The sequence below is a fragment of the Lipotes vexillifer genome, unplaced genomic scaffold, assembly GCF_000442215.2.
Source record: "Lipotes vexillifer unplaced genomic scaffold, Lipotes_vexillifer_v1.1 scaffold528, whole genome shotgun sequence".
NCBI classification, from domain to species: domain Eukaryota; kingdom Metazoa; phylum Chordata; class Mammalia; order Artiodactyla; family Lipotidae; genus Lipotes; species Lipotes vexillifer.
Genome location: NW_006794582.1, coordinates 678,046 through 700,276, shown reverse-complemented (window position 1 = coordinate 700,276; position 22,231 = coordinate 678,046). Strand labels below are relative to the sequence as shown.

Below are 22,231 nucleotides of genomic sequence, written 5' to 3'. Positions count from 1 at the left end.
GGTGGGGAGGGGGGTGTGTGTGTGTGTGTGTGTGTGTGTGTGTGTGTGTGTGTGTGTGTGTGTGTGTGTTGGGCCCTGCTCCCACCCTCACCTTGGTACATTCTGACAGTTGGGTAAATATTAAAACAAGGAGACCTCTCAAACAGAGAAGGTCAAGAAATTAAGAGATCTGGCCCCAGCTGGGCCTTTAACCAGTTGTGTGATCCTGGTGGGCCTCAGTTTCCCTGTTTGGAATCCATGATTTCTCAGGTCCCTTTTCTCTGAGCTTCTCTCGGAGTGTCTGTCTCCTAATCAATCAGCCTTCGTCTCTTCCCATCATGGAACCTGAACCTGGTGGGGCCTGGAGAGGTGAGTGGGTGACCCAGTGGTCTAAGAAGAAGGTGAGGGCTAACCAGGGGGTGACTGAGGGCAGCTAAGCCAGGTGAGAGTGGCTGAAAAGGTTACAGGCAGCAGGTGTCAGGGGACAGGGAGGCCGGTGGAGTCCAGGGAACTGCCCTGGGAGGTGGCAGTGGGGTCTGGCAAGGCTGGGCAGGGTAAATGGTGTTCAGAGGCCGCCTGGATGGCCGACCCCTCTCCCGGACACCTCTAGGGGCTCGGGGTGGAAGTTGGAAGGGAGTGAAAGCTCCCAGCCCTGTCCACCTCCTCGCTCAGGAAGGGAGAGGTGCCTAGGGGCCGGCTGACAGGGAGGACAGTGGGGGAGGGAGCTGGTGGTGCCAGGCTCCAGGGAGCCAAGAGGGCTCCCAGTGCTGCAGCTTTCTGTGGAGGTGGCTAGGAGGTCGCAGTCTCTGCTTCCCACATGGGCGCTGCAGGAGCTGTGGGGTCTGAGGGGTGGCCTTGAGGGTCCAGGTCTCCATGGCCCTCTGGGGCCGCCCTGGGGCCATGGCAGGAGCTTTTCTGCTCAGAGCTGGGGTGGAGGCCAGCAGATCACACTCGGCCCTGTCCCCCGTGGCCTCGCCCTGCCCTCCCCTCCCCCCTGGTGTGCCAGCCTAGGGTGGTCTGGAGGGGAGAGGGCTCTGCGGGTCCGCTCAGGGTCCCACAGGGGACTGGGGGCAGGAGCCAGAGAATTCTGTCGCTCTATGAATCCCAAAGCCTCGGCCCCTGAGGTTTCCTAGAGTGCTGATTGCTTCCTGTACTCCCTGCCAGGCCCGACAGGACAGGAAGTGATAGAGGGAAACGAGAGTGCCACTGTGTGTGCCGCTGGATGTGTGTGAGAGAGAAGCCGAGTGGGACACTCTGTGTGGGTGACGCTGGGGGGGTGGATGCAGGTGGGGGGAACTGGGTAAAACCAGTTTGTGTGTGTGACTGCATGTGAGAGCAACTGTATGCAACATTGTGACTTTGTAACATTCACGTGTGAGAGAAGCTATGATATTCTCAGTGTGTGACTGACACTGCAGGTACATGAGGGAAACTATGAATGATGTTCTTAGTGTGTGACTGATGCTGCGTGTGTGTGTGTGCATGTGTGTGTGTGTGTGTGTGTGAGGCTGTATGGGGGACCTGTGTGTGTGAGGGGCCATCACATGGGGTACATTTATGAAAGACACTGTCTGCTTGACCAGCGGTGTGAGCTCACACTCGTGTCTGGATGGGATTCCGATGCCCCAGGTGTGTGAGGGACACTGCGATTGTGTGATGCTGTGTGTGTCAGAAGCAGAATGAGTGACACTCTGTGTGACGTATGTTGCTGTTGCATGCCTATGTATGGCGCAGTGTGAACAGCAAATGAGATGACCTTGGGTTTGTAGAAACTCTGATGGTCTGTGTATGACTATATATGACACCACGTATGAGAAAAGTTGTCACAACATGGTGTACATGTGTGTGTAAGGGGGAAACTGTTGTGACACGGCGGACTATACCCAGTGCAGCAGGCGTGTGCTGAGAAGATGTGGCAACAGCTGAGTGTGAAATCAGGCGTGTGGGTGAGACTGAGCACGAGAAAGAAACTCCGCACATGGAGGGACGGTGCTGTTTGTGGGGTGGGACTGAGACCGACTCTGTGGGTGGTCACATCTGAGATGGTTTGCGACTGTGGGGTAGTGGGGGTGACATCCTTCAGGACCGTGGCATATATGGCGTGGGATGCCATGTATGATGAATTTGGGGGACTGTGACCCCAATGCATGTGGTGTCTACGTGGAGGACCACAGAAAGAAAACTGTTGAAAACAAAGGAAGAATGGGACTTCCCTGGTGGTCCAGCAGTTAAGATTCCGCACTTTCAGTGCAGGGGGTACGGGTTCGATCCCTGGTTGGGGAACTAAGATCCCACATGCCGTCAGCATGGCCAAAAAAAATACAAGAAAAAAAAAAGAAAGAATGTACTTAATGCTGCTGAAGTGTGCACTTAAAAACGATTAAAATGGTACATTTTTTATGACGTATGTTTTATCACAATAAAAGAAGTTAAGAAAAAGAAATAAAGGAGATGCAGGTAACAGTGAATGTTCAGGACAGTGGCTGTGAAGAGGAGTGTGTGCGTTTGATAGAGAGGAGACGCCCAGGGAAAGCCTGTGTGTTTATAGACGACATTCACTGAGACATTCACAGTTCACTGAGAACTGTGAAACCCAGTTTCACCCCTTGGCTGCATCCCCGCCCCCTCCAGCTTGGATCCCTGGCCTTCCTGGAGTGGGATGAGATGAGGAGAAAGGACAGTCTCAGAGTGGGGGTGAAGGGAGGTGTGGGAAGTGGGCCCCTTCTTCCTGCAGGAGGTTTGAGGGCTCTGAGTCTCTTCCCTCCCTCCCTCCCTCCCTCCTACACTGCTGGAAGTAGGGGTGACAGTGAGGATGAGCCTTGGAGAGGGAAGTCTGGGGGGCTACCCTGCCCCATCTGCTCCCCGAGGAGCCCGCACCCTAGGGGAGGAGGTGGGTGGGTGCAGAGACTGGATTCCCAAATTGGAAGCACATTAGTTAGCTGGGGAGGGCTGGGGAGCCCCCCTTCACCTCCCTCCTAGTGGGCTCTGCAAATTGCTTCCTCCTGTAAAAATCTCGACCCTGCTCCAGGGAGGAGGGTACTCCATCTCCAGCCTGGCAGGGTGTGGTCACTTGGCAGGGTCCCTTAGGGGTCCTTGGCCTGCAGGTGGGGGAGGCAGACACCATCCCCATCCCGCCTGCCCTGCTCTCCCATCCCAACCAGAGCACGGCCAGTTCTAGTGTGGGAGCCTCTGGCAGCTGGAGAACAGCTGGCCCGCTGTGGGGGTGGGTGGGGAGGAAGGAGGGAAAAGCAGAGGAGGCGGGGAGGCTCCCTTAGCCCTCATCTACCGCCTGCCCCATCCGCGCCCCCCTGGCTGGCCAGCCCAGCCCAGGTTTGGGGGCAGGGCATTCAGGATGAAACTGCTGATTTCACTAATCTTCCCACACTTTGAGTGATGTTCTCACTCAAAGTGAGAGCACTTTGAGGGCTGAAGTCCTGCAAGAGTGGACAGCTGCTGCCCGCTAGACGCAGCACAGTCACCGGGCTCAGTCCGACCTCCCCGCGGGGCTGGTGCGGGGGGAGGGGTGCCGGGTGCCGACACCTGCCTGGACTTGCCTTTTCTGCATCCCCCACCAGGCAGAAGCTCTGGGGGAGCCCAGGTTTCAAGCCCATCCCTCCCCCTACTTGAAAGGCGGTAGAGGGCTGGGTGGTCTGGAGGCTGCGGGGGCCTTGTTGGGTGAGGACCTAGGGCCTCTGCAGCAGCCCCTGCGCTGGCCTCCACCCCTGGGGCTGTCCAGCCAGTTATTCCAGCAGGTCTGGCCCCAGGGTGGGGAGTGGGCAGCAAGGTGCCTCTTATCTCCCTCAGGGCCCTGAGGCCTGCTCACCCAGCCTCCTATCTCCTACCCGGCCACCACCCAGAGGCACCTTCTGACCTCAGAAGGCCCTGGGAGAGGGGAAGCGGGTGTGTGCTGGTCAGATTGAGGGTAAAGTTAGAGTGAGAACACAGGAGGTCCTTGGGCTGTGCAATACCAGGGAGATGGGAGGTGGTCCGAGAGGAGGGCTGGGGAGCAGATGGGCCAGGAGTGGGGATGTCCTGCATGTGGCCCTGTTGTGGCTGACCCCAGCCCCCAGCCCCCAGCAGTGGCTCCCCTGGTCACTCCTTCCCCCGAGGTCTGCCCCAGCCTCTGAGTCTTTCTGTCCTTGGCTCGCGCTTGCTCTCTCTCTCTCTCTCTCTCTCTCTCTTGCTTTTTCTCTCTCACCACCATCTGGTTTCCCCCTCCCTCACTGCCTGACTGTGTCTGAGTTTAGTGATTTACCCCCTTCATCTGTGTGTCTCCATCTCCTCCATCTTGGTCTCTGTCTTTCTGTCTCTGTTGGTCATAGTGACTCTCTCCCTCGCTCTCTCCCCACTCCCCCCAGTGTCTGTGGACCTCACTCTCTCCAGCACTCTACCTGTTCCGTCTGTCTGTCTCTCTCTGGATCTCTGTCTCTCCCTCTCTAGGTCTCTTTATTTTGTCTCTCACTCTGTGACTGTCCCGTCTCTTTTGTCTGTTTTCTTGTCTGTCTGTCTCCTGCTCTCTTCACCCATCCCCAGACTTGCCCACACCGTGTCCCCCTTCCCCTCCCGTCTATCCCAAGCTCCACCCTCTCTGCCCCTCACTTGGGTCTTTCTGCCTCTTCTCCCACCCCTCCTGGTGGTGCAGCCCAGCAATGCAGAAACTCTAGACACCTGGGACAGTGTCAACGAGCTGCTGGGGGGCTGCCACCCCTGTCAACCCCACCCTGTAAAGGGCAGATAAGACCCAATGCTGGGCTGGGGCTGCCTTCCCCTGGGGCCTGCCCTCTGACCCCAGGCAGCCCCCTCCACCATGCCTGAGTCCCGCATTGGCCTCAGTCCAGCCCTGCAGCTGGCTAAGGAACCCATAGCCTCCTCCATGCCCCCAGCCTGAGTCCCAGTGGTTTGGGGTCTAAGGAGAGGAGGGTGGCCCACTCTCACCTCTGTCCTCATCCCACAGCAGTATCTCTGGGAAGGCCAGAGCAGCCATTGCAGACTCCTCGCACTGACCTGCTCCTGAGTGATGCGGTAGGACAGAGACCCCAGTTCAGCCCCCAGCGGGGCTCAGCTGCCCGCCTGCCATTGCCCACGGGTGTGCCTCGGTCTGGGGGTACAAATATTCTTACTGGGGTGTCCGCTCGCGCACCCATGCAGTGTACTGCACATCATGCTCCAGTGCATGGCTGTGTGGGGTGGGGGTCACCTGCGGGCCCCTGTGTGGGTGCCTCTCCCCACAGGGGTGTTCCTGGAAAGTGAGTCTAGCATGTGCCTGTGAGCCAGCGGAAAGGACGGTGGTCCTGCTTCTCTCCTTGACTTGTCCTTGTGGCCGCCCCCTGGGCTCCCCTCCCCCTCACCAGCTGCCAGCAGTCCCAGCCAGGGGCCGCCGCCCCGCCCCCCCAGTCTGTCCCAGCTCCCAAGCACTGCTGTGTTCGCCATATTTGGCCACAGTGCTCCTGCGGGGGGCGGGGCGGGGCTGACATCACCCCGAGAAGGGGGGGCCACTCCCTGGATGAGGGGAGGCGGGCACAGACTTGGGGGAGGCAAGAAAGTTGCTTTGAAAAGTCTGGGGCTGCCAGGGCCCCCCATGCGCTGGGCCCCTGCTGCTGTGAGGGAGGCCTCAGGAAAAGATTTGGGGGGAAATGGGTTGAGGACTCTGTTGGGAGGGGTCTTAGCTCATTGTAGTCCCTCTTCTGCCTCCCCTCTAACGCCGCCTGTGGCACTGTCAGACTTGGGGCACCGGGGTGGGGCGGTGGCTTGCCTCTCAGCTAGCTCAGTATAGGCGCCGCTGTGTCCCCCGGCATCCCACCCCTCCCCCCCACTCATTATAAGAACTTGCCCTCAAGGGGTTGAGGAGGGGATGGGGATGAGAATACAGCTTGCGGGGGTGAGCAGAGGGGTGTGGCCCCTCTGACCCGTCAGGAGCATGGCTTCCTCTCTCCCTGGCTGCCCTCTGGTGTGGTGGTCTTGGAGGCCTCACAGGAAGGGTTACAGCGGTCTGGGGGTCCTTGAAGTTGCTCCAGCTACCTGTGCTGGGGGGGACCCTGTGGTCTGGACCCCACTGGGCATTCTCAGGTGGTTGCCATGATAACCCATGCTGGGCCTCCTTGCCCTCTGCAGATGGTGGGGCTTCTTACCTTGGTTAAGAGACTGAAGCTAGATTGCCTGTGTTCAGAACCCAGCTCTAGCACTTACTAGCTGTGTGTCCTTGGGCAAATTGCTTAACCCCTCTGTTCTTTGGTTTCCTCATCTGTAAAGTAGAAGCAATAATAGTATCTACCTCATAGGTGATTGTGAGGATTAAATGAGTCAATGTGTATAAAGTCCCAGACTAGGGCCTGCCATATGCAGGTGCTGTCATTCGTAGTAAAGTTAAATGTAAACTCTATATCCATCTGACATTCAGGCCCCCAGGCCCTCCCCATCCCATGCCACTAGAAACTACCTTCAAGCCTTCCAAAGCAAAGAGGTGGCCCCCTCAGGGAAAATCCCCACCCACTTGGCAAGACCTGGAATTCTTGTTTGAGGGGCAAGAAGTCGCTTCCCCAGCTTCTGATGGGGTCTCCCACTCTCCACCCTGCGCCCCCCTTTCCCTGCAGACCAGAGCAAAGTCCTAGGGTCTAGCCATCTGGGGCTCTGGGGCTCCCAGGACCCTGATACACATTGGACATGTGGTTCTGAGGCTGAAGGGGACTGTGGGGTGAGCCTTAGGGCCGTGTGTGTTGGGGGACTGTCTGGGTGTGATCTGCTTTAATAACCCAGCCTGGTGTGTGCAGGGAACTCGGAGTTTACAGAGCCCTGGCCCATCCAAGATGTGGGCCAGGGCAGGGGCCAGCGTGTGGGTGGTTTATGGGCTGCTGTGGGGCCAGGAGGTGCAGGAACAGGAAGTGGGATGGAGGAGTGGGTGGGGTTGAGCAAGGCTGTCGGCCAGGCACCTTCTCAGCTGCTCCCTTACCAGCCAGTGTCGCTCCCGTCTCATGATTCCTGGGGCAGTACAGCCCAGAGCAAAGTCCTAGGGTCTAGCCATCTGGGGCTCTGGGGCTCCCAGGACCCTGATACACATTGGACATGTGGTTCTGAGGCTGAAGGGGACTGTGGGGTGAGCCTTAGGGCCGTGTGTGTTGGGGGACTGTCTGGGTGTGATCTGCTTTAATAACCCAGCCTGGTGTGTGCAGGGAACTCGGAGTTTACAGAGCCCTGGCCCATCCAAGATGTGGGCCAGGGCAGGGGCCAGCGTGTGGGTGGTTTATGGGCTGCTGTGGGGCCAGGAGGTGCAGGAACAGGAAGTGGGATGGAGGAGTGGGTGGGGTTGAGCAAGGCTGTCGGCCAGGCACCTTCTCAGCTGCTCCCTTACCAGCCAGTGTCGCTCCCGTCTCATGATTCCTGGGGCAGTTCCTGCCCTGAGTTTAGGTTCCTTGGCAGGGTTCTCATGAGTTATCTTTTGGGGAAGGCAAAACTGTACCCTTCCTGGGTCTGGGACCCTCCTCAGGCCACAGCAGGTCCTTGGCAGGATTGCACTGATGCTGGGGGGAGAATGAGGGGTGGGAGTCCCTGGCTGGGGATCCTGATGACAAGGAGGAGGAGCTGGCAGAGCGAGAGCCAAGGAGCCCCTCTGAGAGCCGCAGAAGCACTGGGCCCTGCCCCTCGTGGTCCTCCTCTCTGCCCATCATAGTGCCTTTGGCAGCTGCATGGCCTTGTGAGCCTGTTTGCCTCATCTGAATAATGGGCATCACTCCTTGCCCTCCCCACCTTAGTTTTGAGGATTGAATAAATATGAAAGTACTTTTTCCCCACAAAAGTACTGTGTAGGTATAAGGCATTGTTACTGTTGCTGTTGATCACCACCAGGCATCATGGTTGGCACTTTGTCTGATCTCATTTCATTTTAACCCTCACAACCTCAAAGGAGACCTTTCCTTCGTTTTACAGGACTGAGGCTCAGAGAGGTGAAGTAACTCATCCAAGGTCACACAGCACTGACTAAACATAACCTCTGGTTGCCTCCACCCCACCCTGGAGCACCTGCCCTGGGGGTGGAGATTGCTGTGGTCTGGGAGGACCCTGCCCTAACCCCTCTGCGTCTGCCCCCCAGGCTCAGGCTGCCCAGTGGGCTCAGGCCCAGAGCCCAGAGCCCAGAGCAACCAGCACAATAGCGTCCAACAGCTGGAATGCCAGCAGCAGCCCCGGGGAGGCCCGGGAGGATGGGCCCGAGGGCCTGGACAAGGGGCTGGACAACGATGCGGAGGGCGTGTGGAGCCCGGACATCGAGCAGAGCTTCCAGGAGGCCCTGGCCATCTACCCACCCTGCGGCCGTCGCAAGATCATCCTGTCGGACGAGGGCAAGATGTACGGTGCGTGTGGGGAGGCACAGGGACCCTGGGCTGGACTTGGGGAGGCGGTCCAGCCCTCCTCACCCCTCCCTCTGCTCTCTGCCCCCTCACCCAACCGGTTTGGCAAAGTCCCGGAGGCCGCCAGCCCTCTGAGGGCGGGCGGGTCTGGGCGTGCAAGCCTGTGTGTCTGGATCATCCTCATAAACAGGCCAGGTTTGCCCCCTCCACCTGAGCTCAGCCCACATGCCACACCACCCCCGCCCCCGACCCCACCCCCGACTGCCCCTCCTCTCCTCGCCTCGGCCAGCCTGGAGGTTTTGGGGTGACTCAGTGGGCCCAGGAAACTGGGTCAATCCAGTGTGTTCCAGGCTGGGCCCAGGAGAGGGTCCCTCTCCTGGGAGGACGTGGGGGAGCCTGAGGGGTGAGACCTGGGGTGGGATCCCAGCAGAGAACAGTGTTTCCCACTGGCGAGTTCCCTCCAGAGAACGGGGGGGCGTGGAGAGGGGGCTGCAGAGTGGTGGGAGGCCCACAGTGTGACAGGGCTTGCGTGGGGAAGGGCGCTGGAGAGACAAGGGGACTCCCTCACTCCTCACACCCCCTCCCAAGTCTGCTGCTCTCCTGGCCCCTCTCTTTGCCACCTTGCCCACCTCCTGCCTCCAGAAAGGAGCATCCACCCTGGTCCAGCCCTGAGAGGGCTCTCCCAGGGCTGCATTTTTGGGATAACTCAACCCTTTGGGGCCTGACTCCTTGCCAGCTCCCTCCAACCCGCCCTGACAGCCTATGGCTGCGTGAGACAGGCCCTCAGCCTGTCCCCTCCCAGTGTCCAGCACCGGCTGGGCTGCCCCGTGTCCCCTGCCCCACCACTGTGCCACACCCACCCCCAGCCCCTGAGCCCCACTCACGGGGCAGGCAGATGTTCCAGGGCGCCTTCCATAGGGCGCGGGCTGCCTGCCCCCACTGCTCCCTCCCAGAGGGCTGGGGCAGCCCCACAGGGTATTTTTAGACAGGGCGGAGGGAGTGGGGTGGAGAGGGGCAGGCAGGGAGGGAGGAGCCGTGGGGCCAGTTCCGTCATGGAAGAGGAATCTGGAGAATGCGGTCCTTCTGGGGAGGCTATGGGGTTGGGGGGCAGGGGGCCTGAATTTGGGGGTAAGAAGCCTACACGCTGAGGATGCTGACACATGCTTCACCATGCGTCCCAAGCACCCCCTTTACAGGGCCAAGCCCCCTGAATGCCGGCCAGCCTCTGGGCCCCCAGAGGGTCCCTGGTGCTGAGCGAGCCCCCACCCCAAGTCTGACGGGCTGCACTCTCTCACAGGGAGGGACAGACACTGGTAACCAGTGACATGGGGGTGACAGGTTCAAGGACACAGTGACATGCTCAGTGACACATCTTGACCCAGGCTGTCAGTGTAGGAGACGTGTTGGAGACCATCTGGTCCTTCCTGCCCGTTTCATCAGAGAAGGGCAGGGACTTGTCCAGGGTCTCCCGGTGGCAAGGACAGCTAGGACAGGAACCCAGGCCAGAGTTCTTACAGACACACACAGGTATGCGTGCCCAGACATCTCTCTCTCTCTCTCTCTCTCTCTCTCTCTCTCTCTCTCTCTCTCTCTCTCTCCCTCTCCCTCTCCCTCTCTCTCCCTCTCCTCACACACACACACACACACACACACACACGCACGCACGCACGCACGCACGCACACACGCACACACACGAGCCCTTACCCTCGGAGGTTTGGAGCTGGTGACAGCACAGAGAGGAAGGAAGCACTGCGGGGGGCTGGGAGTGAGGGGCCCAGCTGTCCTGCAGCCCTTCGGCCACACCTGCCCCTGTCTGTCTCACAGGGAAACCTGTCAGGCCGCCTGACATTGTTCCACCTCCTGCTCTGCTGCCCTCCCCCAACAGCAGCCCCCCAGGTCCAGGAGGCAGTGGGGGGAGCTCTGGGACTTCCCCACCATCCTTCACCCACCCTGCTTGTGCCCCTTAGGTGGGGTGAAGTGAAGAGAGTGGGGAGAGAAAACAAGAGCAGCGTGTGTGGGAGGGGCCTGGTGTATTTCCAGCTGGTGGGGGGTCTTCAGCCACCAGCCGTCCCCTTTGACCACTCCCCATTTTTTCCTCTCACCCCAATCTAGGCCGAAATGAGTTGATCGCACGGTATATTAAATTGAGGACGGGAAAGACTCGGACAAGAAAACAGGTAAAAGATAATTTACGCTGTGGCCCCTCTGCCCGCACACACTCTCTCCCCTGCCTCTGTCAGTCCCTCCCAGGCCGAGCTATCCCATTGCCCTGCCTGACTCCTCAGAGCTGCCCCCTTGCCCAGCCCACTCCCCTAGCTCCCTGACCGGGGCTCGAACCCATGCCACCTGCATTGGGAGCGAGCAGTCTTCACCACTGCACCGCCAAGGAAGTCCCCACTGTCCTTTCTGAACCCCGTCCCAGACCTGTGATCCAGCGACCACAAATACGCCCCAGTGGGCAACTGTGGCAGCTGCATGTCACTGCCCTGAGTGGCTCGCTGACCAGTCAGGGAGACAGGCAGTTGGACAGGTGAGGGCAGAGCAGGGCAGCATGGCTGAGATCGGAGCATGTACTGTCAGACAAGCATTGAACCCAGACCAGGGAGGGGAAGGGAGGGCTAGGAAGGCTTCCTGGAGGAGATGACACTCAAGATGTATTTTTAAGAAGGAAGAAGATTTAGCCAGGCAGGAAAAAGGGAGAGGATTCTTCCAGGCTGACGATGTTGGCTATACAAATAGTAATTGTAAGCCCATTCAGACCTGACTTTGTATTAATTTATTTAGTCCTCATAGCAACCTTATGAAGTAGGTACAGTAATTATCTCCATTTTACAGGTGAGGAAACCGAGGCACAGGGAAGTTAAGTAACTTCCTAAGGTCACTCTGCGGGTAGGTGGTGGATCCAGGATTCAACCCACTGGGCAGGAAAGAGCCTTCTGTTAGCAGTGTGGAGTGTGGAGGCGGGGTGGGAAAAGCCGAGGGCTGTGGAAGATTGAGCTGGAGGCCAGAGGGACAGGTTTCCCTGGGGGCAACTGGGGGCCATGGAAGGGAATAGATCAGGGAGTGGCGCGTGGCAGCTGTCAAGGCAGCTTGTCTCCGGAACACCCGAGGCAGTGGATAGAGAGGACCAGGCCAAGGCAGGGACCTAGGTCAGCAGCGGTGGCCTGGGCAGCGGCAGTGGTGAGGGTAGTGGTGGTAGGGACGGAAGAAACTGGTGATTTGGGAGTTGATTGGGTGGCGGGAGAGAGGCAGGCTCTAGGCAGGGACCTGGAGAACCGAGGCCAGCTCTGGCCCTCAGCCCCCCAAACCTCCCTCTTTGGTTGAGGTTTGAGCCTTGCACCCACCCCTGAGATCCTCACTGTCTCAAAGGAAGGTTCTGGGTCCACCCACCCAGTGCGGGAGTAGAAATGCTCCCTCATTGTTCAGGCCTTTATTAACCACTCTCCCTGGGCCAGCTCATGTTGTACAGCATTTATTCACTTAGCAAAACCATTGAGCTACTACTATGTTCTCGGTACTAGGGATACGGCGAGGAACTGGACAGACAAGGGCCCAGTTCCCTGGAGCCTGGGGCCACAGGAGGAATACTGGTTGATCAGCCCCCGGGTTCAAGTACCTTGCTCCTATACCTGCGGGGAGGGGGTGCCTCATCTCCAGCCTCTGTTCCTCAACCATTCAGTAGCTGATATGTAGAACAGAGTGTATTTGTATAAGAATGTGCCGCTGCTGTTGCTATTATTATTACTGTAGTTATAAACAGAAAGCCATCCCAGGCACAGGAGGAGGGCACTGTCCCAGCGTGTCCTGCTTCACCCAAAAGACATGTTCATAGGAACCTGTTTGTCAGAGTTGGAAGGGGCCCAGGGATCTTTAAGCGAGGCCCAGGGAGGGTAGCAGAGCCTCTTAATTCTGGGTCCAGCATCATACCTGCTCCTGGCCAGGTATCCCGAGAAGGCTGGCTGTACATTAACATTTTACAAATGAGCTGTCGGCAAGCTCAGGATTTTAAAAACCTCTGGCCTTTGTCATTTTGTAAGGGTGGCACTCCTCTAACTTTATTCTGTATTAGAACTCTGATGTCTAATATCTCCTTAAAGGGGGTTCCTTCCTATGGTTGTGAGAACAAGGCATGTCTTTATGTGTCGCAAAGAGCAACCCACTGACATGCAAGGTTTTTTGGTTGTTTTCATTTTACTCTCTGTTGAAAAAAAATGCCATTTTCATTTTTTTTACAGCTACGTACAGCAATTAATAGCAAGTACAGTGCCTCCCTATTGAAAACGCAGCTAAATATTGCATTAGGATTAAGTCCCATGTGACTTTCAGCTGTCACAGAGTTGACCATTTGGAGATAGTCCTCTGGGCTAAGGGTATATTGGTGGTGGCCAAGTGGGCTGTGGAGTCAGGCCACCTGGGTTCATCTGTGTGACCTTGGATAAGTTGCTTAACCTCTCTGTGCTTTGGTTTCATCATCTGTAAACTGGGAATAATATTAGCACCGACTTCTTAGCATTGCCGTAAAGGTCAGAGGAGTTGGTACGTGTAAAGTGCTGGGAACAATAGTAGCTGTGCTCGGTAAACGTCAGTTATTGTCATGATGTGAAGTGATCGGGAATCTTGCCAGACATAGGTCTGAATCCTAGGCACCATGAGATGGCATGAGAAGCACCCGCCTAGGTTCTAACCAAGTAGCAGGGGGCTGCCTAGCATCGTGTACATAGTAACTTTTAGTCCATGATTAAAAAGAAAAGAAACTGTTTCTTTATGGAGATAAAAAACAACTTGCAGGGCTTCCCTTGTGGCGCAGTGGTTGGGAGTCCGCCTGCCGATGCAGGGGACACGGGTTCGTGCCCCGGTCTGGGAAGATCCCACATTCCGCGGAGCGGCTGGGCCCGTGAGCCATGGCCGCTGAGCCTGCGCATCCGGAGCCTGTGCTCCGCAACGGGAGAGGCCACAACAGTGAGAGGCCCGCATACCGCAAAAATAAATAAATAAAATAAAATATTTTAAAAAAAAAAAAAACTTGCAAAGAAAGCCAACAGCAATTGCTGATAATGAAAGTGTGAAGCAGCTTAGAGGATCCACCTGTTCCCTCGCGCTTGTTTCATGGGGAAAACAGTGACACTTAGGTTCTCTGAGGCTGAGGGCCAGATCCTTGACAATGCCAAGGTCTGTTGTACAAGCCCAGGGCGCACACATCCAGACCGTGACTAGCTCAGGTCTGCTAGGAGAGGGAGGCTTCAGGGAGGAGGGGCTGGAGAAGAAATGCAGTTAAAAGCACACACTGTGTGCACAGAGATAGTGTACACTGCCATGTATTAGTCCGAGGAGAAGGAATGTGTACTGGGGGAAGAAGCTGCATGAACAAAGCAGGAGTCAGACCAGGCCAGGTTTCATAGGCTGGCAAGCTGGTGGGGTGCTCGGGAGGATTTAGGCACTGGTACAGGGGAGACCTTTTGTAAAGGATTTTGGGCTTGATGTATAATCTGGTGGCCAGCAGGAGCATTATGGCCACGGCTAGCCTCTGTGATGCCAATTAGAAAAAAAAGTGTCTCCTCTGAGGATACCAGTGAGAAAAAGTCACCCCTTTTTGGAAGAATACAAAGATGCTCTTCCTCTGTTTTTTACCAGTCATCTTTTATTGGGTGTTAATTCTCAATTAGGATATGAAAGGATTCAGGGCTGCTGGGCAAAGGTCAGGAATGCAGTGTGCCCTTCACACCGGGCCCTCTTCAGCGGTACTTGCATGGCCACTCGTGTTCAAACTCCTTGTAAGAACAGCAGTAGTTGAAAAGCATATAAGCTGCCAGCACCGTAGAAAGCCCAGCGAAGCTCCCTTTCTTCATGCTGACATAAGTATTGTAATACTGGTAGTAACCTCTTTGAAATGCTCCAGCAATGCCTTTAGGGGTGAAATCCTGCGTCAGTATCCAGCTTGGCAACTCCCCTATTTTGACATCCAGGAGCTTCTCTTCCTTCAGTGGTATGACTGATGCCATTTTGGATTCCTGGGTCTCTCTTCCTCCACTTTAGATGCAGTTGTGCACCAGGGCACATAGCTTGGCCAGCAGAGCTTGGGCTGGATTTTAGCCCTCACTGGGACAGGTGCGCTTATGCAGTGAACAACCTGTACAACTGTACATGGTGCTCCTGAAAGCCACGGTAGGCCCTTGATCAAGGGCCAAAAGAGGGCAGAATTGGCAGGGCCAAGGTGTGTCTGCCCACAGGGGCCCCACGGTTGCCCCTCTTACATTTGGTCCCAGAGATGAGGGCTGGGATGCTCCTTGCCCGTGGCTACCCTGTGCTATGCCTCCTCACTGTCTGTGTTTTCCTCTCTGGCTGGGCGCGGGGCGGCCCCTAGGTGTCCAGCCACATACAGGTTCTAGCTCGGAAGAAGGTGCGGGAGTACCAGGTTGGCATCAAGGTATGTTGGGCGCCTGACTGGGGCCTCCAGCCCTTCCTCGGCCTCTCACTCACGGCGCCTCTACCACTTTCTCTGCACGGCTCAGGCCTCTGCCTTGGCTGGCTCTCTGGCCCCACTGTGCCTCTTTTCTGGCTGAAACTCTGTTCTTGCCTCTCCTGTTCTTTCTGTTCTTTTTCTCTTTCTCTCTCTCTCTCTCTCTCTCTCTCTCTCTCTCTCTACAGGTCTCTAGCCACTTGCAGGTTCTAGCCAGGCGGAAATCTCGGGAGATTCAGTCCAAGCTGAAGGTATGGGGTCCCCTGCCCAGGCCTGATGCTGCTCTCTGACCCCAGCCCGCGACAGGGAAGGGGCTGAGGAGCTATGGGGGGCAGCAGGGGGGTCTCAGAAAGACAAGCAGCAGCAGAAGCCCACTTGCTACTTCAGGCTACACAGGGCCAGAGCCCCTGGAGAGTAAGCAGGAGCCCAAGGGGACAGCCAGCCCTACAGCGAGGGGGAGGAAGACCACCTGGGGGCCACTAGGGCCCACCTCTCTTCTTCTCCATTTTCCTTTTCTCCTTCCTCCTGACGGCTGCTTGCTAATTGCATGGGGACTCCAGGTGGGCAGGGAGGAGACACTGGTGGGGACTGGCGGGCATGGCCATTCCTTGTCTTGGACACTCAATCCTGGCTGCTCTGTGGCTGAGGATCTCAGAGCCTTGGGTTCATGGCCCCGGCCCAGGTCAAGGCCCCTGTAGGCTGCATCTTCTCCCTGCCCACAAAGGCCCAGCAGACTGGGCCTCCCGCCCCAGTCCCCACGCCTATAGTGCAGTACACGTGGACAGACCCAAGGGGCCCCAGCTTGGTCCACCATCTGGATCTCCAGCCCCTCTGCCCTCATCCTACCCTTTCCAGGGCACCCCCAGCTGGCACGCACTCCCTCTAGGTGGCAGTGGGGTTGGGGGAGGGTCCACAGCTACCTCTGAGCTTCCCTGCGTTCCTCAGGAACTGAGAGCCAGGTGGGCACTGAGAGGAGGATGATGAAATGACATGTCCCTCCACCCCATCTGGCCCTCCTCTGTGTCTCTTCTAATCCATTCTCCTTCTCTTCCACAGGCCATGAACCTGGTAAGTAGCACTGCCGCTCCCCGGGGGGTGGGGGGCAATGGAGGGGAGAGCACCTAATATAGGATTTTCAAATTATGGATTGTGAAATCAATGTAATAGGCTTGCAAACAGCATTTTTTTAAAAATGCATTATAGGGACTTCCCTGGTGGTCCAGTGGTAAAGAATCTGCCTTACAATGCAGGGGACGTGGGTTCGATCCATGGTCAGGGAACTAAGATCCCACATGCCGCGGGGCACCTAAGCCTACGCGCCACAACTACTGAGCTCGCATGCCTCAACTAGAGAGCCCGTTGCCACAAATTACAGAGCCCGCACGCTCTGGAGCCCGCACATCACAACTACAGAGCACACATGCTCTGGAGCCCATGCACCACAACTAAAGAAGAGAAAACCCGCGCGCCACAACTAGAGAGAAGCCTGTGTGCCGCAACTAAAGACCTGACGCGGCCAAAAATAAATCAACAAATAAATGATAAATCTTTTAAAAAATGGATTATAGTGGTTCTCAAACTTTCGCATGCATCAGAATCACCTGGAGGGCTTATGAAGTTGGATTTCTCGGCCTCACCCTCAGTTTCAGATTCAGTAGGTCTGGGCTAGGGCCTGAGAATTTGATTTCTAACAAGCTTCCAGGTGATGCTGGTGCTGCTGGTCCATGGCCCATACTTTTGAGAACCACTGATGAAACAGAAAATATGAGAGTGCGTGACACACAAAATAAGCAAAATAAGGAGAACTGTTTTGGCTTATACTGGGTTATGGAGTAAAATAATTTCTTATTGTGGATTGTGATCAGAGGGGTGATGTACACTTAGGAGACACGGCCTGGGGGGAGGCCCCTGAGGCAAGCCCCTGTCTTGTCTCTGGCCTGGCCTGGGCCTCACAAGGCTTCTCCCCTCCTCAGGACCAGGTCTCCAAGGACAAAGCCCTCCAGAGCATGGCGTCCATGTCCTCTGCCCAGATTGTCTCAGCCAGCGTCCTACAGAACAAATTCAGCCCACCCTCCCCTCTGCCCCAGGCTGTCTTCTCTACTTCCTCTCGGGTACAGGGGTCCTGGGAAGTGGGACTGGGGTGAGGGAGTGCCTTTAGGGTGGGCCGGGGTTGGGGTCCTGGATACTGAGGGACCCTGGGCTTCTTCCCATCTCTGCAGTTCTGGAGCAGCCCCCCTCTCCTGGGACAGCAGCCTGGACCCTCTCAGGAGTGAGTATGGTGGCATTTCCTTCCCACACCCTCTTCTTTCCCCTGGCAGCCACTCTGGACTTCCCCTCCCACCTGGGTTCCAGCAGCAGCTGAGCAAAGTCTTCGTTCAGAAATAGGGGGTTGGAGAGCACCAGTTAAGAGAGCTAATGCATCTTTCTGTTCATTCATGTGTTTGTTCATTCATCAACCACTTGTCATCCATCTTACAATTATTTTTCACTCAGTTAATCTCTGAGTCAGTCTTTCATTCAACAGGTCAGGTAGTCAAGTATTCTCAGCTTCTTCAACTCTAAGATGACTTTCTTCCTAAGACACGCCCTCAGTTTAATGAACAGCTCTGCAGGGTGGGTTTGAAATGCTGCATTAAATATGCACATCAGTTGTGAGATGCAGCCAGACTTCATGAAGTTAAAACGTGAAGAAAACAAAAAGCTTGCGAGTTAGCTGGTCAGCATGTATTTCTGGGCCTCCACAGGAAGGCCTGGTGGCTTCCTATGTGGGATCCCAGATGAGACCCAGGTGACTGGGCCAGGCGGAAAGTGGGGAAGGGGTGACCCTCTAACCAGCCCATGCTCCTGTCTGCAGCATCAAGCCCTTTGCACAGCCAGCCTACCCCGTCCAGCCACCCCTGCCGCCGACGCTCAGCAGTAAGTTCCCTGCACAAGGCAGCCACCACCTCTCCCTCCCTCAGCAGCTGCACCTCTGCTCAGAAGAGCTGGGGCCAGACTTGTATGTGTGTGCGCGCGCACGCGTGTGTACATGCGCGTGGGCTGGGAGGGAGGAGTGGCTGGCATCTGTAGGGGATTGGGACAGGCCAGGAATAGCCCCCTTACCTTTTACAATGTTGCTTCCACAACTCTGCTACAAGTACACACCACCAAAGGTGTCACATTGATATGTGTATGTATATATAATTCCTTCGAGGGAAATACACCGAAATCTTCAGAGTTTTACTTTCGTTAGGAGTTAGGATTCTGGGTAATTTTTATTTTTACGTTTTTCACTTGTCTATATTTTCTGCTTGGACACACATTAATGGTGACATGAGGGAAAATCCACTGATGTACATTACTAGGGCCACCACACACGGTGCTGCAGGCTGTGCACTGCACAAGGACGCCTGGCAGGGGAGTCAAAATCCAGCCCGTGTTCCTGTCCAAAAGGGGTACCATTCTCCAGCTCGCACACAGGCTCTGTGTGTAGCCGCACACCTGCCCGTGCAGACGAGGGTCCGTCTCGTCCTCCCAGGTTATGAGCCCCTGGCCCCGCTCCCCTCAGCTGCTGCCTCTGTGCCTGTGTGGCAGGACCGCACCATCGCCTCCTCCCGGCTGCGGCTCCTCGAATATTCCGCCTTCATGGAGGTGCAGCGCGACCCTGACACGGTAATGTAGGGGGTGGGGCAGGGTCTGTGCAGTCCAGGGCCACAGCTCAGGGTCACGGGGTTGGGAGGCCATAGGGCAGGTCTGTTCCCTTGCAGCCCCCCACTCCCCCTGGGCCTGCACTCTCTCGAGCTCTCCTGACCCTGTACTGGGCCCTCCCCACAGTACAGCAAACACCTGTTTGTGCACATCGGCCAGACGAACCCCGCCTTCTCAGACCCGCCCCTGGAGGCAGTGGATGTGCGTCAGATCTACGACAAGTTTCCCGAGAAGAAGGGTGGCCTGAAGGAGCTCTATGAGAAGGGGCCCCCTAACGCCTTCTTCCTCGTCAAGTTCTGGGTGAGCTGCCCGGGTCCCCCCAGATGTGCGATGCACCCAGGCCTACCCTACCGACCCCCTCTCCCCGGGCCTGTGGGCACTGTGCGGGCTATGTGTGCCCCCAGCCCCAGGGCGGACGCCTCCCTGGGCCTCGGACAGCACCTTAGGCCGCCCCGCCCCCTCCTCCAGGCCGACCTCAACAGCACCATCCAGGAGGGCCCGGGCGCCTTCTACGGGGTCAGCTCCCAGTACAGCTCGGGCGACAGCATGACCATCAGCGTCTCCACCAAGGTGTGCTCCTTTGGCAAGCAGGTGGTGGAGAAGGTGGAGGTGAGGCTGGAGGGGTGGAGCTCTGGGCCGGTGAGCGCCCAGCCACCTGCCACTTTGGGGGTGCAGACTAAATGGACTGGGAGCCACGACAGCTCAGGCCTTTGGGGGTCTGCATGGTGGGTGGGGGGTGTCCTAACCTCTTTAATGCACGGGCTTAGAGCTAATCCGGAGTTCCAAAGTGATGTGTAGAGGTCACTTTGAGGGTTTAAAGATACTGTGTGGTATAGAGATTTACAGTCACTAAGATTCAAAAGGTTCTTGTGGATTTGGAGGAGTCCGCAGGGCAAGGAGGTTCAAGGGGGGGCTGGGGGCGGGCCAGCCGAGCGACGCCTGACCCTGGCTCCCGCAGACCGAGTACGCCAGGCTGGAGAATGGGCGCTTCGTGTACCGCATCCACCGCTCGCCCATGTGCGAGTACATGATCAACTTCATCCACAAGCTCAAGCACCTGCCCGAAAAGTATATGATGAACAGCGTCCTGGAGAACTTCACCATCCTACAGGTGTGGAGGCGGCGGGGGAGAGGGCGGCGTGGGGGTCACGGGAGCACCCCAGGCACGGGGGCCTCGAAGCAGGGGTGGCCAGACCCATTCCTCAGAGGAGGAGACCGAGCCCCAGAAAGGAGAAGGCTCTGCTCAGCCCGCACACCCCATGGCCCTGTGCCACCTGACCTCCCGCATCTTCCTACCCGGCCCCCAGGTGGTCACGAGCCGGGACTCCCAGGAGACCTTGCTCGTCATTGCTTTCGTCTTTGAAGTCTCCACCAGCGAGCACGGGGCCCAGCACCACGTCTACAAACTCGTCAAAGACTAGGGTGCCCTCCGCCCCCAGCACCACAATCCAGGACAAGCATCTTCTCCACACACCTGCCTGGCACCCCTAGGGGTCTAGGATTGAGGACTCATCCACCTGCCAGGCCTCAGGCCCAGGACCCAGGAGGCCTCCCCACCTACCCTGCACACACACTCCCTGCCACTGTCCTGCGCTTTAACTGAGGGAGAAGAGAGGAGAGCTCAGCGGTGGGGCCGCCTGGCGGTTACGCTGGCCACCGTACCCAGCTCTGCCCAGCCTCGAAAGACTGGGAGGACACCTTCGAGCCCAGGCACCCGTGGCCGCTGGCCCCTCACGGGACTGTGACGGGCGGGTGAGGGCAGAATGGAGACCAAGGGAACCGGAGTGCAGAGGCCCCAGAAGGAGAGTGTTGAGTTGGGGTCAAGTTGAGAAGAGAGAGGAGCCCACACTTTCTGTGCACCTGCTGTGTGCCAGGCCTCGTGCAGGCCCCCAGGTGCCTTGTGCCATCCTCAGACCCTGCAGGGCAAGCGTGGGGCTCGCTATCTCAGTGGAGGGACCTGTGGGAGGGGTGGGTGGAGTTGGAGTCCTCCTCTGGCGCCGCCTGTCCCTAGAGCCCAGGTTTATGCTACCTCCCTGGAGTGGGGGCTGGCCACGGGGGCAGGAGGGAGGGTCTGCACTGAGGGGCCAGCCGGCTGGATTGGGGGCCTGAACAGACCACCTCCTTCCAGAGCACGGGGGACTCCTGTGCGGCCCTCAGAGCTGCCTGACCCAGGTCCGGTCCCGAGCCACCCAGCAGCCTCCCGATGGGCAAAGGCTTCCAGGGGCAGGCCCAGGCCTGAAGCAGGCTGGAGGGTCAGGTGGGAGGATGGAGCCCCAGCCCCTGGGCAGGCCACTGGCCCAGGGACAAGGGGTAGCGGAGAAGTTTGGCATTTTCTCTTGCCTAAGACTTGCGTCTGGTGGTGAACCCTCGGGGGGCACCTGTCCCTTCTGTTTTCCCCACCTCAGTCTCTCTGGCCTGGAGCAGCAGCTCCCCACACCCCGTTCTGGGACTGAAGGTTAACCCTTCCCCGGCAGCCCCTTCTCAATACCCAGGCTGCTCGGCCCCAGCCCGTCCTCCCACTGCCCGTGGGTATTTATGAGAGTTTCGTATGAAGCACTGTGCCCCTCCCCCCGCCCGGCCGCCCCTGAGCTTCCTAAAGGTCCTCACAGTTTGCATATCGCTCAGGCCACCTCCAAACCCAACCTAGGTTTTATAATGTATATTATATATTTGTTGTGTATTTTTTAAATCCAGCTGCGATGGGTTATATCATAAATGTGGCGCAAGGCTGGCGCAGGGGCCCTCAAGGCCCAGCTCCTGCTTAAAAAAAAAAAATTAAATTTATTTGTTTGTGGGTTAGTCGTGTGACCAGTTGTGTGCCATACCTCTGGGTTTGGACAGCTTCAGGTGGGCACTGCTCGTGGGTCAGGTCCTGGTGTGTCACCCCACTCCACTCCGTCTCTGCTGGGGGGCCCCAAGCGCTACCCACACTCAAAATAGATAGGATTTGGAAATTCCCTGGTGGTCCAGTGGTTAGGACTGCACGCTTTCACTGCCGAGGGCCGGGGTTGGATCCCTGGTCGGGGAATTGAGATCCTGTAAGCCGAGCAGCACGGCCAAAAAAAAGAAAAAGAAAATAGGATTTAGGGGTCTTGTGAAAGTTTGGCGAACTCCAACCTTTCTCCCACCCCTCCTGCCGTGAGTTGAGCACTGAAGTGAGCCTTATGTTGCCTTGTCTCTTTAAGTGAAGTGACTTGCCCCAGGTGACTTGAATACTGAGATGGGCCCCCTGTTAAATCCCCACAGTCCACAGTGGCTACTACTGGTTCTCACCGCCCCATTCTCACTCCACACATGAGGAAAGAGCCTCAAGGAGGTGAGTGCTCCCGAAGTGGATGGCTGCTAGCCAGGGTGGGGGTGGGGCGGCAGGGGGGGGGAAGCTGGACTCCAACCTACCCCTGTCTGCCTGGGAAAACCTCAGTGTCCTCAGTGGACATGGCTTGTTTATCAGAAATTCAAATTTAACTGGGCATCCTGTATTTTCATTTGCTGAATCTGGCAACCCTACTCTAGAATCTCGTCTTCTAGATCGTTCTGGTCCAACCACCAATTTTGCAGATGGGGAAACAGAAGAGGTTAAATGCTCTTCTCACTCAGCTGTCAGTGGTAACACCAGGATTTGAACCTGGTCTTCTGACATTAAGCCCAGGCACTTGGTATACTATTAAATAATCAGGCGGCCTTTTGTCTTGGTCCACTGCACTGGAGGGACCCAAGACTGTTGCTTGCAGGATGGTGAGCGTGCCTGGAGCCCCAACCAAGTGGGAG

The 22,231-nt window shown here is 57.1% G+C and overlaps 1 protein-coding gene and 1 pseudogene across 2 annotated transcripts; one reads left to right on the top strand and one right to left on the bottom strand.

The window, feature by feature from the left end:
• Positions 1 to 8,058: 8,058 nt before the first annotated feature.
• On the top strand, positions 8,059 to 20,542 carry TEAD3 (TEA domain transcription factor 3). Of its 2 annotated transcripts, XM_007467251.1 has the most exons (12): positions 8,065 to 8,321; positions 10,432 to 10,496; positions 14,681 to 14,743; positions 15,833 to 15,844; positions 16,750 to 16,887; positions 16,996 to 17,045; positions 17,631 to 17,692; positions 18,294 to 18,427; positions 18,590 to 18,763; positions 18,932 to 19,072; positions 19,422 to 19,574; positions 19,771 to 20,542. In XM_007467251.1, the coding sequence occupies exons 1-12, from the start codon at positions 8,315 to 8,317 to the stop codon at positions 19,882 to 19,884; spliced, it is 1,113 nt and encodes a 370-aa protein (XP_007467313.1). In that variant the 5' UTR covers positions 8,065 to 8,314; the 3' UTR covers positions 19,885 to 20,542. The 2 variants fall into 2 exon arrangements, with proteins under 2 accessions (XP_007467312.1, XP_007467313.1); XM_007467250.1 differs by lacking the exons at positions 10,432 to 10,496; positions 14,681 to 14,743 and having other exon boundaries at positions 8,059 to 8,321.
• Positions 14,052 to 14,318, bottom strand: LOC103085375 (ATP synthase subunit f, mitochondrial pseudogene; annotated as a pseudogene).
• Positions 20,543 to 22,231: the final 1,689 nt, after the last annotated feature.